The sequence below is a fragment of the Sinohyriopsis cumingii genome, chromosome 18 (genome assembly GCF_028554795.1).
Source record: "Sinohyriopsis cumingii isolate HCF-2022 chromosome 18, ASM2855479v2, whole genome shotgun sequence".
Lineage (NCBI taxonomy): Eukaryota > Metazoa > Mollusca > Bivalvia > Unionida > Unionidae > Sinohyriopsis > Sinohyriopsis cumingii.
The window spans coordinates 40942385-40958496 of record NC_142978.1 but is presented as its reverse complement, the minus strand read 5'-3'; the positions used below and the strand labels follow the sequence as shown (position 1 = coordinate 40958496).

General features: G+C 38.4%; 1 protein-coding gene across 4 annotated transcripts in view; it reads left to right on the top strand.

The window, feature by feature from the left end:
* LOC149776472 (uncharacterized) overlaps nucleotides 1–13772 on the top strand; it is a 109556-nt gene extending 95784 nt beyond the window's left edge. For all 4 annotated transcript variants that reach the window (XM_089940898.1, XM_089940897.1, XM_089940896.1 and 1 more), the window contains one exon: nucleotides 11861–13772. In XM_089940898.1, coding sequence (XP_089797024.1) covers nucleotides 11861–12731 — 871 coding nt within the window. In that variant the 3' untranslated portion in view covers nucleotides 12732–13772. The remainder of the gene's footprint in view (nucleotides 1–11860) is intronic.
* The last annotated feature ends 2340 nt before the right edge of the window (nucleotides 13773–16112 follow it).

Sequence of the window (16112 nt, the reverse complement as noted above, 5' to 3'; positions counted from 1 at the left end):
CTGGGATTGCCTGTAGTATCGGAGTGAGAAAAGAACGCAGTGCCTCCGATAATTACATTTGAGTTTGCCATACCGTTTGTCTAACATAATTGGCCCTTTTTTCTGCCACCACTCTTTCCGGGGCGGGTTGTTTGTTAGGTATAGTCGGCTGTTGACTAGATGTTATTTGTGTTCTCGAGGTGGGTGGAGTGCTAACTGGCTGGGTCTGCATTTCTTGCTCCCGCTGCTGTTGCGTATATTTCTTCCCTCCACACCGAGTTCTGGGCCTAATTCTTTTAATTTCGTTGTACCCGAAATTACATTATCCATCTTATCACCAACAACAAAAAAACGCACACACCTAAAAGAAGCACTCACTCACTTTTTAAAGAACATCACTATTTTAAAAAGTTTGATAAGCGACGGAAACGAAGGATTTAGAGTCACACTTTCTAACCAAGATAAAGAAATCATGTGCTTATAGACTCACTTCTGTTTTTTTTTTCTAACTGACTTACATATCATAAACAATGGAATGTTATATCTTTTCGAGAGTATGGGTTAGCCCTGAAATTTTTTATTTTTTATTTTTTTGGGGAACTTGAAGCTATGGCGATCTTTTAGGTCATAAGATGGCGGCCTCCTCTGACGACAGGCTTTCTCACAGGATAAGGTCTGCTTCTTCGGAAAGAGAAGAAGAACTCTTTGGTGTCGATACGACAGTCTACAAAGCCTCTGTCAGGTTCATGCTTCTGCCGATGTTGCTGTTCTCTCTGCTGTTCATGAAGTCTGTACTTCTCCGTCTATTCTTCTTTTTCCTTCTTGATAACCTCCATGAAGAGAACTTCTTTCAGGTCTTCAGTGACTTTCAACATTATAATATTGTCTATCTCTTCAGGTTTCGGTATCAGACTTGCCATGACCCTAAGCAAATTCACTTAGGCTTCGTTCAACTTGGCTAATCATGAGCACATCTTCGTAGGAAGATGTGTCGACAATGGATGGCTAGACTGGAGACTACCCCCGGCTTTAAAGTCAAAGCGCGGACGTGAAGGAAAACATCCCTCCACGGTTTTCGAGCCGAAACGTTCAATGAGTGTCATGAGAGGGATAGTAAGAAGTCAAAGAGCATGAACCAAAATTCCTATAGCCAAACAAACCACAAAGGCATTTTTTTTCTTCAAAACACAACATTTTTTATTCAAAATTACTTAACACTAACAAACAGCTCTGACATTTGTTAACAATAACCCAACAATATAACATCAAACATTTTTTAATCACAAACATTTTTTTCAACTCACACATTATTTTGGACAAGACTGACAACGTTGTGAATGAAATTGTGATTTCCACTCTTGGAAGTCATTAGGCCATTGATGGACAATACGTTTCCTAGCTTGAGACAAAAGATAAGCATAATGGTCACAAAACCATCGATCTACTTTCTCATCGTTTCTAGAAGAATGACGATCAAAATAAGTCACTAAATGTTCTAAAGAATAACCCCGACTACGATGATGCAGAAAATACACACAATATTGTCCACACACCAAGGAATCTCTGGCTTGTAATTTCACATTATTGAATCGGATGGTCTGAGCATTTCTTCTCATAACGTTAATGATATAGTCTTCCAAAGGAGGCAATCCATACGAATCGAAATATTCCACACATCCTTCTTGAGGAAAGTAGACGGCTACCCAGTGGGTTCCTGGGAGATGACTGTCGTCCGTGTTGATCACATAAGCTTGATGGTCTTGCGGTTTGCGATGAGGGAGTTCATCTTTGGCACCTACGACAGGATTCCAAGAAGCAGTGTACGAACTGTCGTTCAAAAGGTAATAAAGTTCCCAGGTATCCCTGTTTTGTGTGGGTTTTTTCTTCACAGGTAATGATAAATGATCAATTCGATCCTGACTTTTTACTTCAAAATGTCTGACAAGTAACCGTTTCTTCGCCTCGTCTCCCAACTCTGATCCAAAAGAGCTTCGATGCGATGGATATCTTGAGTTGTTAATGGAGGACAATAATGTTCACGCAAGCCTTATACCACTGTTGCAACACGTCTTCTTCCGAGATGAGACTCCAAGCTTCGACCATGATATTCGTCCAATTTTTCTTCTTGACTCAGCATCAGACATTTGTCGTGTTGAATTTGACTGGGATGATCGTTATGATATCCATAGCAATCTTTCTTGATCAATTCCTTCATTTTTTTCTGTCAAGACTATAGCATAACAGGAGACTAAATGGGCTTCTTGTTCTGGCCATCTAGTCTTCATCATGATGACTTCTTCGTCTTTGTCTTGGGTTTCTCCTTCCTCAGGATCTTCACATTCCATGTCCAAAGAATCGCTACTATATAAACATTGATAAAAGTCTTCCATGACTTCTAATAGTCTAGAATGACTTCTCTCAAACTGTTGCTTTATATCGTATTGTCAAATTCAGCATACAGGATGACGTTCACCGTATTATCTGCGCGTAGATTTTCTGCAAACTGAAGTTCCACACGCATCTGGCCGGATTTTATAGGGTGAAAATGTCCCTCCTCGCTGTCTTGACTTACAATTCGTTAGAGAACCGTTTTCGAAAATGGAGTTTCACTGTAACTTTCCCTTTGGAGAATGGAATATTTTGTCCCAAATCTCCTTTTATAGCAATGTTGACAGTGTCTAGATACGACTTACTGACGGGCAAATAGTGAGGATGTACAAATTCGCGGTGTACGTGATAGGTGTTTGCACCTTCCTGGTCATTGTTTGTGGTACTATCCACTTTGAAAGGAATGACACGCAGTAACGGCACAGAGTTGTGTCCCACCACGTTATACTCCACCACATCGGAATGCATAAAGATCAAATTAAGTCCTTGGTTCGGTTCTACCGGGTTTCCAAAAGCTCTGTAAAAATCCATATTACTGTTGATCTTGGGGCTCAAATTGTTTGCGACCATTTCTGCATGTCCACCCAAAATTTCAAACAAACTACCATTGAACCTGAGGGACAATGTGTCCGTATCTTGAAATTTGATCATGAGACGATGAGCCACTTTATGGTACTCAATCTTTACACTTTTTTTTTTGGCTCTGTTCAGTGCTTTGCCAAAGGCTAAGTTGAACCTGTCCGCAATAGTGTCCACCAAATGTTCACCACTAAAATAATAACCTGAAGGAAATTTCAAGGTGTAGATAATGAAGGCTGGATTGCTGGCTGGTCTTGTGTCCCCTAAAAACCCGATTTTATTGATTTCTTCCTCCAATTCGGCATTCAGGATTTCCACCTCGAAAGTGTTTTGCTTTTCGGTGATGTTTTTGATTTGTGTTGGGTGAATGATTTCCACTAAAGCCACTTCCCAATGGGCTTCGTGATCTAACTGGATGGTCTGAGGTAATTTGACCGTGTAACAGTACAACGTGTTCTTGGGAAACACCTCCATGGAACTGTCACTGGGTAAGGTTAAGTAAAATTGGTTGTTATTGCTCATAATTCCAGAGTTTTGTGGCTGTCCGAGGTGTTACTGGAAGTCAGAGGAGTGTCTCCGCCCAAAATGGGGTTGTTGTTGGAGTGGTGACTGGCACTGACATTGGACACAAGGTTCCCGTTCTTCCCGTTCGAAGAGAATTTCAGGGAGGGATTGGGAAGCAGGTAACCGATGCAGCTGCTTAATAAAATGGTCCACAATTGTTTGTCTCCTTGTTGCAAACTCAAATTGGCAATGGCTGCCCCGATGACACAATACACCACGAAGATTTGGCAGAAAAAGACGATTTGCGTTTTAGGCACACGTTCTCCACACCACACCCACAAGGGTTGTTTTTGTAAATCTTGCAGAGAAGAACTGGGTGAAGGAGTGGTAGCAGTAGTACCTGCGTCTATGTGAAAGGGCATGATGGTCATTTCTTTTTATAGTCTATGACGTGCGAAGCGTCGATCCAAGACTCGAAACTGGGCGGATATCCTTTCCAACGTACTTTGACTTCTTTGACACGTCGTTTGCCCAATTTACGGGTTCTGCGTTTGACAATGCCTTCCATATCGTACACGTCGTCTTTTTTGGTGACATGACTTGATTTGAAATAAGTACGGGCTAGCGTGTTGGTGAGTACTTAACATCCATGGCTGGCTTGCTGAGCACCTTTTTCCTCCTTTACCACGCTCGGACAGAAAAATGAGTGTGTGGTGAGACTATTCCCACTCATGTTTAAAGACTTTCAGTCAGGTTGTTAAGGACTAGTTAGTCCTACACCTGAGTGGCTAAATTTAAAAGTAGTCTGTGAGTACATAAAAGCCTGGGGGATGAGGCTCTCTTTCCTTTCCCAGGAGTAATTAAAAATCACGCGGTGCGTGATTAAACCAGTGATACATGCTCCATTGGAGCGAAAATCACTTTAATTCAAGTAAGCAAGCAAGCAAGTTCAGGTACCGTCTCTAGCACTCTTGATGACACCAACTGTCTGGGTTATTTTCTTTCTTGCAAGCCTCTATGTTCCACTTCTGTTTGTGATAATAACTTGTGATACTTCACATTTTCTAAAGTGGAAATCTTTACAAGCCGTACAAAATACAAAGCTTATATGACTTTGGCTTTTGACACTTGCACAGACTCTTCATTTTATAAGTGTCACGAAAAAATTGTATATCCAATTTTTACCATTTTCAAAAACACGCACACACTTCCAGCTTGACCAGAAATATGTACATCTTGTTTTGTAGATAAGTCACAGACAAAGTCCAAGCATATATAGGTGGTTAGGAACGTTAGGAATATCCCCTCATTTTTTCAGAAATATCAAAGCTTTTATGTGCATTTTCCCTTTTCCACTCTATATTAGTGCTTAGATTTGTTCCAAAGAAAGAAAAAAGAAACGAAACAATTTTGAAAAAAAAACAACTGAATTTTGAATTCAGGTTTCTCTCTGTTTATAATTTTTTCAAGTTGATGGTGCATGACAGATTACATTCGCCTACCTTTCCAAAGTGAGAGGCATTTCTTCACATGTCATTGCCTTTGTTAAATTCGGTTTCATTGGTTAGTTATAGTTAATCTTTAATTTTTTGATGCATTTCTTTTTGATAGAAGATTTAAGGCTTTCTAGTGTTGTAACGGTATTTATGTTGTTTAATCTGTTGATGAAATTATCTATAGCAAAGTGCTTAGGATTTTTCAGTTTTTTTTATTTCAAGCCCTACAAAAGGAGACCAAGTTTGTCTTGAAAGAGGATTGAAACTCTAAATTACACGGGCGTGAAGGAAAACATCGTTATGTTCATTCTAATCATGCTTGCCGTATCTCTTTGTGTTTTAGAGGTCATATTTCTTCTTAAGTAAATACACGCATCAATAGACAGACAGACTGGGTCATCATCCTTGAGGTTCACTGTACTTTCGGTTCTTTACTTCATACAAACCCCAAATTTATTAGTTTGAAGAAAAAAAAAAAGATAGCATGCCCCTCAATACTATAACACGTCTGTTCTGACTCTACCGATGTGAGTGTGAGTGTGAGTATTTATGTTAAAATGTTTAAGTAAGATATCAAAAAATGGTCAGCTTGAAAACGCGAACCAATACTGTGACGCTCAGTATTTTGATGTGGTAAGAAGAAATTGTACAATACACAAAGAGGGCTTGTAAGTTCACATTCCAGTCTGTCTGCACTGTAATGGTAACAACGCAAGAGCGTAGGGATTATTACGCCACACAGTCCTAGAACAAAACAATGCATCACCCGTTGTAAGCCATTTCATTGGCTATACTTATTTTCTTACCGCGTTCACTTCGAACTGACTTGAGTAGCTATTCACACAGTGACGAGAATGGCCATGCTTTACTGGGTCTATCCTATAGGCGATTTATATAAAAAAAATATTTAAAAAAATTAAACTAATGCACGAACAATGGTACCATGGGCGATCCCATGAAAACTGTGTCCGTCTTATTGCAAAATACATCAACATTTAATTTAACCGTGCAGATCGCTAGAACAAACCTCTAATAATACACATTTTGAAAAGTGTTGTGTGACACTGATCGCCATTGTCGCTTGGTGTCTGCTTTCTTCTTCGAAAAGAGATCGTTTCGTCTTGACTATAAAAATTTAATTTGACTAAGTTTTACGCACTACTTGAACTCATACATTTCACGTTGTAGGTGTAAGCCGCCGTTCTCAGTTTTCTGGAAGTTCGTTTTTGCGTTTCTCAGATGTGATACTATTTTTTTATGGACCGAACGAAATTTCTTTTGACGTGAATCAGGACTCGATTAAAGCTCAGTTATGTCGTCTTCGAAATCGCTGACACGGATCTGAGCTAACATTTCAGGTCTTGTGTGAGGTGACACGGCACGTCATTGCCTTTTACTTTCTCAATGAAATCGTTTCATCTTATTGCAAAATTACATTTGACTAGGTTTCATACGCAGCAGGTCCCTGTATATAAGGAGAGTGTCTTAGCGTCAGAGTATTCATTCCACTCTCAAACGATCAAGATGGAAGAGTCAGCACAGATCGACCTGCTGGTCAAATATATGCTAAAAGTCATACGAAAGCGTAATTCACAGGCGAAAGTGGCAAACAAACTTACTCTTTTGGTCGTTGATTTGATGAGAGTCATACGAAAGTGTGTAAGTGCTGATGAAGTTTACTATATCTGCAAAGGTAAATGGGTATTTGTCTCCAGAATACCTGCTTCGTCTAAGAAAGAGAGACAAAAATCAAGATACCTAATATCGTTGTCAGGAGAAAGGACACTGGGATTCAGAGTGCCCTAAGAGAAAAGAGAAGAAACAGAAACAAGACGAAAAAGAGAAGAGGGATTCAGAAGAAGAAGAAATTGAAGATGAGGAAGAACTTGTGCCAGTGAAGACATGGAAATGGAAAAATTGACAATGTGAGCCGATGCGTTGGCCCTGATGTGAAATTTCATACTACCTTCTGAAAGAGAATAGACCAGAAAGAAAACGTAAGTATCTCTTGGTCTTGACATTGTATAATAAGAATGGCGTGTTTTGCTTTTACTCACACTTTATGAAATTGTACTCTTTCACCTCTCTCTATCCCTCTGGATCATGTTTTAGTTAGAATTGAAATGGAAGGATGTTTTCCTTCACGCACGCTCTTTAGGCATGCAAGTCGGTAAACAATAGTCAGTCTATTCATCCATCATTTTGTGTCTTGATGTTTCCTAAATCACACACTGATGCCATAAAATAACGGGTTAAATGGGTTTTGTAGTGTTGGGGGTGGGGTGTAGGTGTTTGGCAGAGTTGGTCATTGCAGGTAGGGCTTAGGTGCTTTCAAAAAACTTTTTCTTCTTCACTCTGTGTTGATGGAATATAATGGGTTATTTTCTTCACTCTCTGTTGATAGTATATATAAAGGGTTATTTCTTCACTCCGTGTGGATAGTGTATAATGGTTTTCTTCTTCTTCCCTCTGTGGTGTGTGTGTGTGTGTGTGTGTGTGTGTATGTGTGTGTGTGTGCGCGCATTGGTCTCTGTTTGTCCCTATAAAACTCACTTTATCCCTATCAAGTACATTCTACCTACCTACCTACAGTAGCGCGTATTCAGGTCAGCCACTTGCAACACTGTTGCCATTTATCCCCTAGTTTCCAGTACAGTGACGTCACTGACGCTGGAAATTTTGAGACTATAAATATGGACTTGGGGAGTTCCACAGGTTGTAGCTATACATATGTACTAGAGTTCATAAACAGGAACGTCACTCAAGCTGAGGCTATAAAAAGATAGTGGGATTTTCCAAAGGAATAACCCACAAGTTGGAGCTATAAATAGATAGTGGGATTTCATATGAATTTCAGCTGATTATAGATACATAGGTATTTATCCACGATCGTCACACAAGTTGCTATTGTAAGTAGTTACTAATTTTATCCATTTTATAGTGAGTGAGTGTGTGTGTGTGTGTGTGTGTGTGTTCGCGTACGTTGTGTAGCTCGTATATTTGGTTGTTTTTTTTCTTCTTCCTCCCGAGTGTGGATAGTATATTTGGGGTTTGTATGCGTTAGCGACTTTGTGTGGATAGTATATTTGGGGTTTGTATGAGTTAGCGACGTTGTGTGGATAGTATATTTGGGGTTTTTATGCGTTAGCGACGTTGTATGGATAGTATATTTGGGATTTGTATGCTTTCGCGTACGCTTGTATGGATAGTATATTTTAATTTTGGTTTTATTCTTCGATCTGTGTGTGTGTGTGTGTGTGTGTGTGTGTGTGTTAGTGTAAGAACGTCTGGATAGTATATGTGTTGGTTTTTCCTCTTCCCTGTGTGAATAGTATATTTTGGGTTTGTTTTTTTCTTCTTCCCTCAGTGGTGTGCGTGCGTGTGTGTGTGTGTGTGTGTGTGTGCATTGGTCTCTGTTTGTCCCTATAAAACTCACTTTATCCCTGTCAGATACACTCTACCTACCTACCTACAGTAGCGTGTATTCAGGTCAGCCACTTGCAACATTGTTGACATTTATCCCTAGTGTTCAGTACAGTGACGTCACTGACGCTGGAAATTTTAAGACTATAAATATGGACTTGGGGATTTCCACAGGTTGTAGCTATACATATGTACTAGAGTTCATAAACAGGAACGTCACTTAAGCTGAGGCTATAAAAAGATAGTGGGATTTTCCAAAGGACTAACCCACAAGTTGGAGCTATAAATAGATAGTGGGATTTCATATGAATTTCAGCTGATTATAGATACATAGGTATTTATCCACGATCGTCACACAAGTTGCTATTGTAAGTAGTTACTAGTTTTATCCATTTTAGTCTAAACCATTGTAACTTAATTTTCGGGGATATGTTTATTTTCCTTTAAATTCTGGGACAATTTCGTCATTTTAGCGTTACTTTTAGTCACATCCATTTTGTCGTTGAGCATTTCCTTGATTATAAATATTTATAGCATCATTACAATTATGCAAATTTTTGAACACCCCAGCAAGATTTCAGGTCTTGGTAATGCTTTATATATAAATCTCACGCTTGTACTAGTGTATGTATGTCTCTGTCTCTGTTATGTTTGACCCTCTACCATCATTGTCCCTAGACAGTCCCACCATGTTCAATTCCCCTTGACGCTATACAGACCCACCATGTTCAATTTTCATATGTTAAATTCCCTTGAGGCTATATCCCACAGGGGTTTCCGTAATGTTAAATTTCCCATTGTCCCTAGACAGTCCCACGATCTATTCCCCATGTTAAATTTCCCATTATCCCTAGACAGTCCCACGATCTATTCCCCATGTTAAATTCCCATTGTCCCTAGACAGACCCAAACTTTATTCCCCATGTTAAATTCCTATTGTCCCTAGAGTGACCCAGCAATTTTTCCCATGTTAAATTTACATTGTCCCCAGATTGACCCAGCAATTTTTCCCATGTTAAATTTACATTGTCCCCAGATTGACCCAAGGGTGTTTTTAATGGTAAGTCCCATTGTCCCTAGGGTATCCCTATTCACTACTCATAGACCCATCAGGTCGGGACCGTATTAAAATAGGGTCCCGACCCTGTTCCATTTCCCCTTGTCCCTAGATAGACCCACACTCTATTCTCATGCTAAATTCCCCTTGTCCCTAGAATGGATATTTTTTTCCTCCCATGTTAAATTACATAGTCCCCAGAGTGGATATTTTTTTCTCCTATGTTAAATTTTACATAGTCCCCAGAGTGGATATACCGTTTTAACATGGAAGTCCCCTAGTCCATAGGGTGTCCCCATATACTACTTACGGATTTATACAAATGAATTCATGTAAATAAAAAGCCAACAAATTTAAGCAAATCATTATATTGGTATCAACTATTTACTCGAGATTGGCGCAAATAGTTTGTGCTTTCAAGATTTGCTCGCTTTTACCGCCGAAATTGTGTTCATTGACTTTCCAGACATCCGTTCCATCGGATAAATGTATTACGAGATAACTTCTTCTAAATTCAATCTCGGAATCTCCTATATACTTTCTTTTTGCGAGAAAACGTAGACTGACTAAATTTTGCGACGGGACCCCCTCGTAAATTATCTCCTAATACGTTTTATGAATATTATTTTGATCCGTTGTAGTGGGGCCCCTAGGCCGGTGACTACTCTGTCTATTTGGTAATCCGGCACTGGCTTTGATAGCTGCCATCTTGGAGATGAGTGGCAGTTCCACGATCTGTCACGTTTTTCCCTACCTTAAAGACCAGCACAGGAACATTTATGAGGTCTTGGAAGGGGACTCACTTCCAAATAAAGGGGTCCCCACATTCCATAGAAATAAAACGGGAAAATAGGAAAGTGTTTGGAAGAGCATGCCAATCAAATTCCAATTCCTAGTCGGACGAGTACAATTCGACTCACTATTCGCATATAGGTTAAACGGTAAGATATAATTTTGGGGCGAGGTGGTATTGACTTAATCCACAGACTGATAATTAAAACCCGGTGACCGGACTTCAACTACCAATCTCCGGCCAACGAGCACCAGATTAAAGACCGGTAAGGCGACTAAGATCTGATGGACGAACTCACATAAATTGTCAGATAGAATTTACTGCCTTTCCCTATCCGAAAGGCGCGATTCACTTATCTCTGTCAGCAGGTTACAGACTTTGACAGAGCACGGCTCATCCCTAAATGGAAGGCGCTATTCGCTTCCGTGTATTTTCCATCCCTTGGGACGGGCCTAAGATCGACTCCTCACCGGCACTGACAATTTTGTTAGGAGTGCCATGGATCTTTGGCCTTTTTGACGACCTCCTAACCATCCAGACGGTGGATCTTTGGCCTTTTTGACGACCTCCCAACCATGCAGACGGCGGTATGTTCCTACCTAAAAGGGAAGTTGATTTCCCGAACAAGGGAAGATATCGAGACCCCTCATGGGAACCGAGTCTATCGTCAAGTGATGACAAAGATGAAAAGAAACCTTTTTTCCCCCCGGTGTATAAAGCGACTTTCCAGAAAATCACACACTTCATCATTCCAGTCAATAAATCGGACATCAGTGCGTGCACAACCAGTGCACGATAGGTAGGTTGGGTGCGTGCCCCACGGAGTCTTCCTGTGCCGCACTTACCCACAATAGGCGACGTTTTAAGCTCTGAAAAAAAAACTAATAAGCAAGCAAACGTTCCGGGAACCTAAACAGGGTAAGCAATATTTATCCTGCTACTGTAACTATGAAGGATTGTGCAATATACTGAAGCACCGAAACCCCTTTAACGTTAACAAAAAGAACAAATACAGCATTCAAATAAAGTAAGTACTGACGTGATAAACTTTTAGTCAATACAAAAGGGCATCAGATTAGCCTAGAAGACGTTTAAAGAGAGCAAGGAAGGCGAATTTCCATGACCACGTGTGTACTACTCGCACAGTCTTAGGCAGAAAAGGAAGATATTATTGATGTTGGCTATCACTGAGATCATGTTCTTTTCAAACCTCCTCATCCAAAATTAATCGGAAGAGGGAATATTAGATATTCTTGATGTTGGCTATCACTGGGATCATGTTCTTGTCAAACCTCCTCATCCAAAATCAATCGGATGAGGGAATATTTAGCTTGAACAGGGGACTTCTAGTTCTGGAAAAGGAAAGCAATGCAATAATAGCATGTAATGGATTGCTTCTATTAAAATTTAATTTTTGGTCGTCAAGTTCGCGTTTGTTAAAAATTCACACAAATGTAATTTTTGTACCTCAGGTTTACGTGATCGGTTACATTTTCTCAGTTTATGCGGCAGATTTCATCCGGCGATTTCATTTCAAACACAAATTACGAAACTATACGGTGCATCTAGGCAGTACTTACCAAAGTGAAATGGGAGCATATTATCAATTAATAATTAATATTTAACAATTTTTATTTGCAGATACCGTACGAGAACTAAGACACAAAATAACAGGAACACTGACTTAATGAAAAGACCACTACCAGAAGTTGAGGACAATGAAAAGAACAAGACAGCTGACGTACATAGGCCAATTTTACACGAGACATACAGCCATGTTGCAGATGAAATTCCATACTTCGAAGACGCAGATAACCCTTCGTCACCAACCTATGCGGAAATTGAGGAAGTGTCCTCGACTCCGAAAAGTTGCAAGAAAATTTACTTGGCAAAACGAAAGCAAGAAGAACTAAAGAATGAATGCAAAGAAGAGTCAAGGAAAGCAAGTTATGTCTCGGTTGGTGCAACTGTAGATTCTGTGTACGCAGAACCAGATGAAGTCAAAAGAAATTCTGTATATGCGGAGATTGAAGACAAAAAGACTTCCAAAAATAACAAAGACGAGCATACAGCAAAGAAGAATCGGTTTAATTTATTTCGTAATGGCAGAAAGGACAAGGAAGTTAAGAACAAGGAAAATATAATGACAAAGTCATCAGTGGGTTTGAATACTGGGACAGCAATACAAAAATATGAAAAGGGACGGCAAAGTAATGAAAAGAGCCAAGGTATCAACAAAACTAAGTATGACTTTATTCAAGACTATTCTCAGTGTGAGGCTAGAAAAGCAGACGAAATTAATACAAGCAGCGATTTAACCAGAAATTTGAAAGAAAAACACGCTGTGGACCATACATACGCAGAATGTGCGGATGTAGTCAGTAAAAACGATGGACAGAGTACATCCAGGCATACCAGCGCAGCAACAGACAACACAGATTCCGATTCCGATGATGTCATAATAATGACAGAAAATGAATTTTATGAACCGTTTGAACAAGCGAAAGTTTGAGGACATAAATATTGCTAATTTGGGGTTGATTGGTCCTTGTGGGACCATTTTTCCAGTTATTGAAAAATTAATATAAAAAAAAGATTTTTCTCTAACCCACGTTAATGGGAAGGGAGACAAAGCAGTCGAAGACGTCATCAATTTGTTAAGATTTTGTATAAATTTATCGTTAGCATACATTTTCTGAACATCTTGATTCATTCTGATTATACTTGGCAAAACTCCTTAAGAGAGCTACGCTGTACTCGCATAAGACCGTCATATAGAATTTGCATGAAGGATTTTAGCTAACGTTTTTTTCATTTCCCTATATTTTCCAAACCCTTTTATGGATTCGTTTTAAAACTTGGCTGAATCATTCTGAAGTTAATACAATTTATTACGTGACATGTCTGCTTGCCTCTTGATTTCTGGGTCAGGGTCATCATCATGTAATTAAGGGTCTGGGTCAGTGTTATAGTCATCCAAATAAGGGTCTGTGATAGGTCATAGTCATGCAGTTAAGGGTCTGGGTCAGTGTTATAGTCTTATAATTAAGGAACTGGGTCGGGCTCAGGATCATAGAAAATGTGCATTAAGTGTTTGGTTAACGTTTGGCTTTTTCATTTGCTTATATTCTCTAAGCCCCTTGATGGGTTTTCTTAATTCCTTGGTGAATCACTAGGAAACTTAGTTTATTCATTTTGCGACATGTGTTCCTTTCATTTTTAACTTAGTATCAATGTCACGGTAATCGAGAATTGGTGTTAAAATTTTGGTCCCAGTTTTCTTTATGGTTTTTGTTTATATATTTGCCTAATCATTATGAAGATAATTCAGTTCATCTTGTGACATTCTCGCTCATTGATTCTAGGTCATATATTTTAAAGCAACACTTCATAGGCCCTATATATATATGTGTGTGTGTGTGTGTGTGTGTTTCTGGAATAAGGGCACTATTGTTAAAGACAGTCACTTCAATTTGTATACATTTATTTTACTATATATTTTTTTGTTTTAAATTATTAACAATGCAAAAGAACAATAAAACAAGAAACATTCCTCTTTGATACAGACTAAATTGGATGAAGAATAGAAGGTATTGAAGAACACACATTTCGGAGATTGAATGTTGGATTTGTACTAGTAAAGGATAGAAGTTTGAATGTTGGATTTGTACTAGTAAAGGATAGAAGTTTGAATGTTGGATTTGTACAAGTAAAGGATAGAAGTTTGAATGATAATAAGATAACAGCTGGAAAGGTGATGGGAGTAAAATGTTGCGTGATACAGTTATAAAAGATGATTGCAGTAAAATATTGTTTGTGATACAGTTACGAAAGCTAATTGCAGTCGAATATTGTGTGTTATAAAGTTATAAAGGTGATAACAGTAAAATATTTTGTGTATTGCAGTTGAAAAGGTGATGGGGGTAAAATGTTGTGTGGGATACAGTTATAAAAGGCTATTGCGGTAGAATATTGTGTGTCATACAGTTATAAACGGTGATAGCAGGAGAATGTTGCATATCATGCAGTTATAAAGGTGATGGGAGTAGAATGTTGTGTGTGATACAGATATAAAAGTTGATGGGAGTAGAATCTTGTCTGTGATACAGTTATAAAAGGTGGTGGGAGTAGAATGTTGTGTATGTTAAAGTTATAAAAGGTGGTGGGAGTAGACTGTTGTGTGTGATACAGTTATAAAGTTGATGGGAGTAGAATGTTGTGTGTGATACAGTTATAAAAGTTGATGGGAGTAGAATGTTGTGTGTGATACAGTTATAAAAGGTGATGGGAGTAGAATGTTGTCTGTGATACAGTTATAAAAGATGATAGCAGGAGAATGTTAAATGTCATGCAGTTATAAAGTTGATGGGAGTAGAATGTTGTGTGTGATACAGTTATAAAAGTTGATGGGAGTAGAATGTTGTCTGTGATACAGTTATAAAAGGTGGTGGGAGTAGAATGTTGTGTATGTTACAGTTATAAAAGGTGGTGGGAGTAGACTTGTGTGTGATACAGTTATAAAGTTGATGGGAGTAGAATGTTGTGTGTGATACAGATATACAAGTTGATGGGAGTAGAATGTTGTGTGTGATACAGTTATAAAAGGTGATTGCAGCAAAAACAATTGTCTGATACAGTTTTAAAAGATGATAACAGGATAATGTTGTGTGTGATGCAGTTATAAAAGGTGATATCAGTAGACTCCTGTGTGATACATTTGATAGAAGTGGAATGTTGTGTGTGATACAGCTATAAAAGTTGATGAGAGTAGAATGTTGTGTGTGATACAGTTATAAAAGTTGATGAGAATAGAATGTTGTGTGTGATACAGATATAAAAGGTGGTGGGAGTAGAATGTTGTGTATGTTACAGTTATAAAAGGTGGTGGGAGTAGAATGTTGTGTATGTTACAGTTATAAAAAGTGGTGGGAGTAGAATGTTGTGTATGTTACAGTTATAAAAGGTGGTGGGAGTAGAATGTTGTGTATGTTACAGTTATAAAAGGTGGTGGGAGTAGAATGTTGTGTATGTTACAGTTATAAAAGGTGGTGGGAGTAGAATGTTGTGTGAGATACAGCTATGAAAGCTGGTGGAAGTTGAATGTTGTGTGGGATACAGCTATAAAAGGTGGTGGGAGTACAGAAAGTTACTTTTCAAAGGTCCTTTTTGATTAGATGACTCGCCCTTAAATGGAACCTCGGTTTTATTTACTGATCAGTCGACGGAAACAGCCGAATGGGACCGAAGGACATGCTGAATGGTCATTTACACCTGTGATATAACGCGATTTGTAGTCTACTTATTCATCGTGAGCACATGAGGAGAAGGTAAATTCATCAGTGAAAAATAAATTTGCTGAAAACATTTTTCTGCATTGTAGAAATAACCATATTCTGTCTGTTTTAGTTTGTGGATTTTTTTCTAATCTTAAACCAACACATCATCCTAGCAAATTTTTAATGCATCATATCAAAACTCAAAACTATTATATTGATTAAATTCATTTTTTTACATAAAGGAAATCCATTCTATCTAATCTGCTCCATATAAATATATGCATCTGAAGAAAGAAATATATATATATATATATATATATATATATATATATATATATATATATATATATATATATATATAGCAAAGAGAGATAAGCCAATAGCTACAAAGTTTTAATTAATATTATCGTGTTTGTGTGAGATAAATGATATACAAAGGTGTTATTCTGAAATCATTCAACTTAAAAAGCCAGTCGTTGAAACGAATTCATTTGGCTAATTTTAACATGATTCAACAATTCTCAGAAGATTAACAATTAACATCGCAAAAATACTAATACGAGATCAGTCTTTCCACCACCATTTTGTGTAAAACGTAGAGATAAATCAGAGCAGAA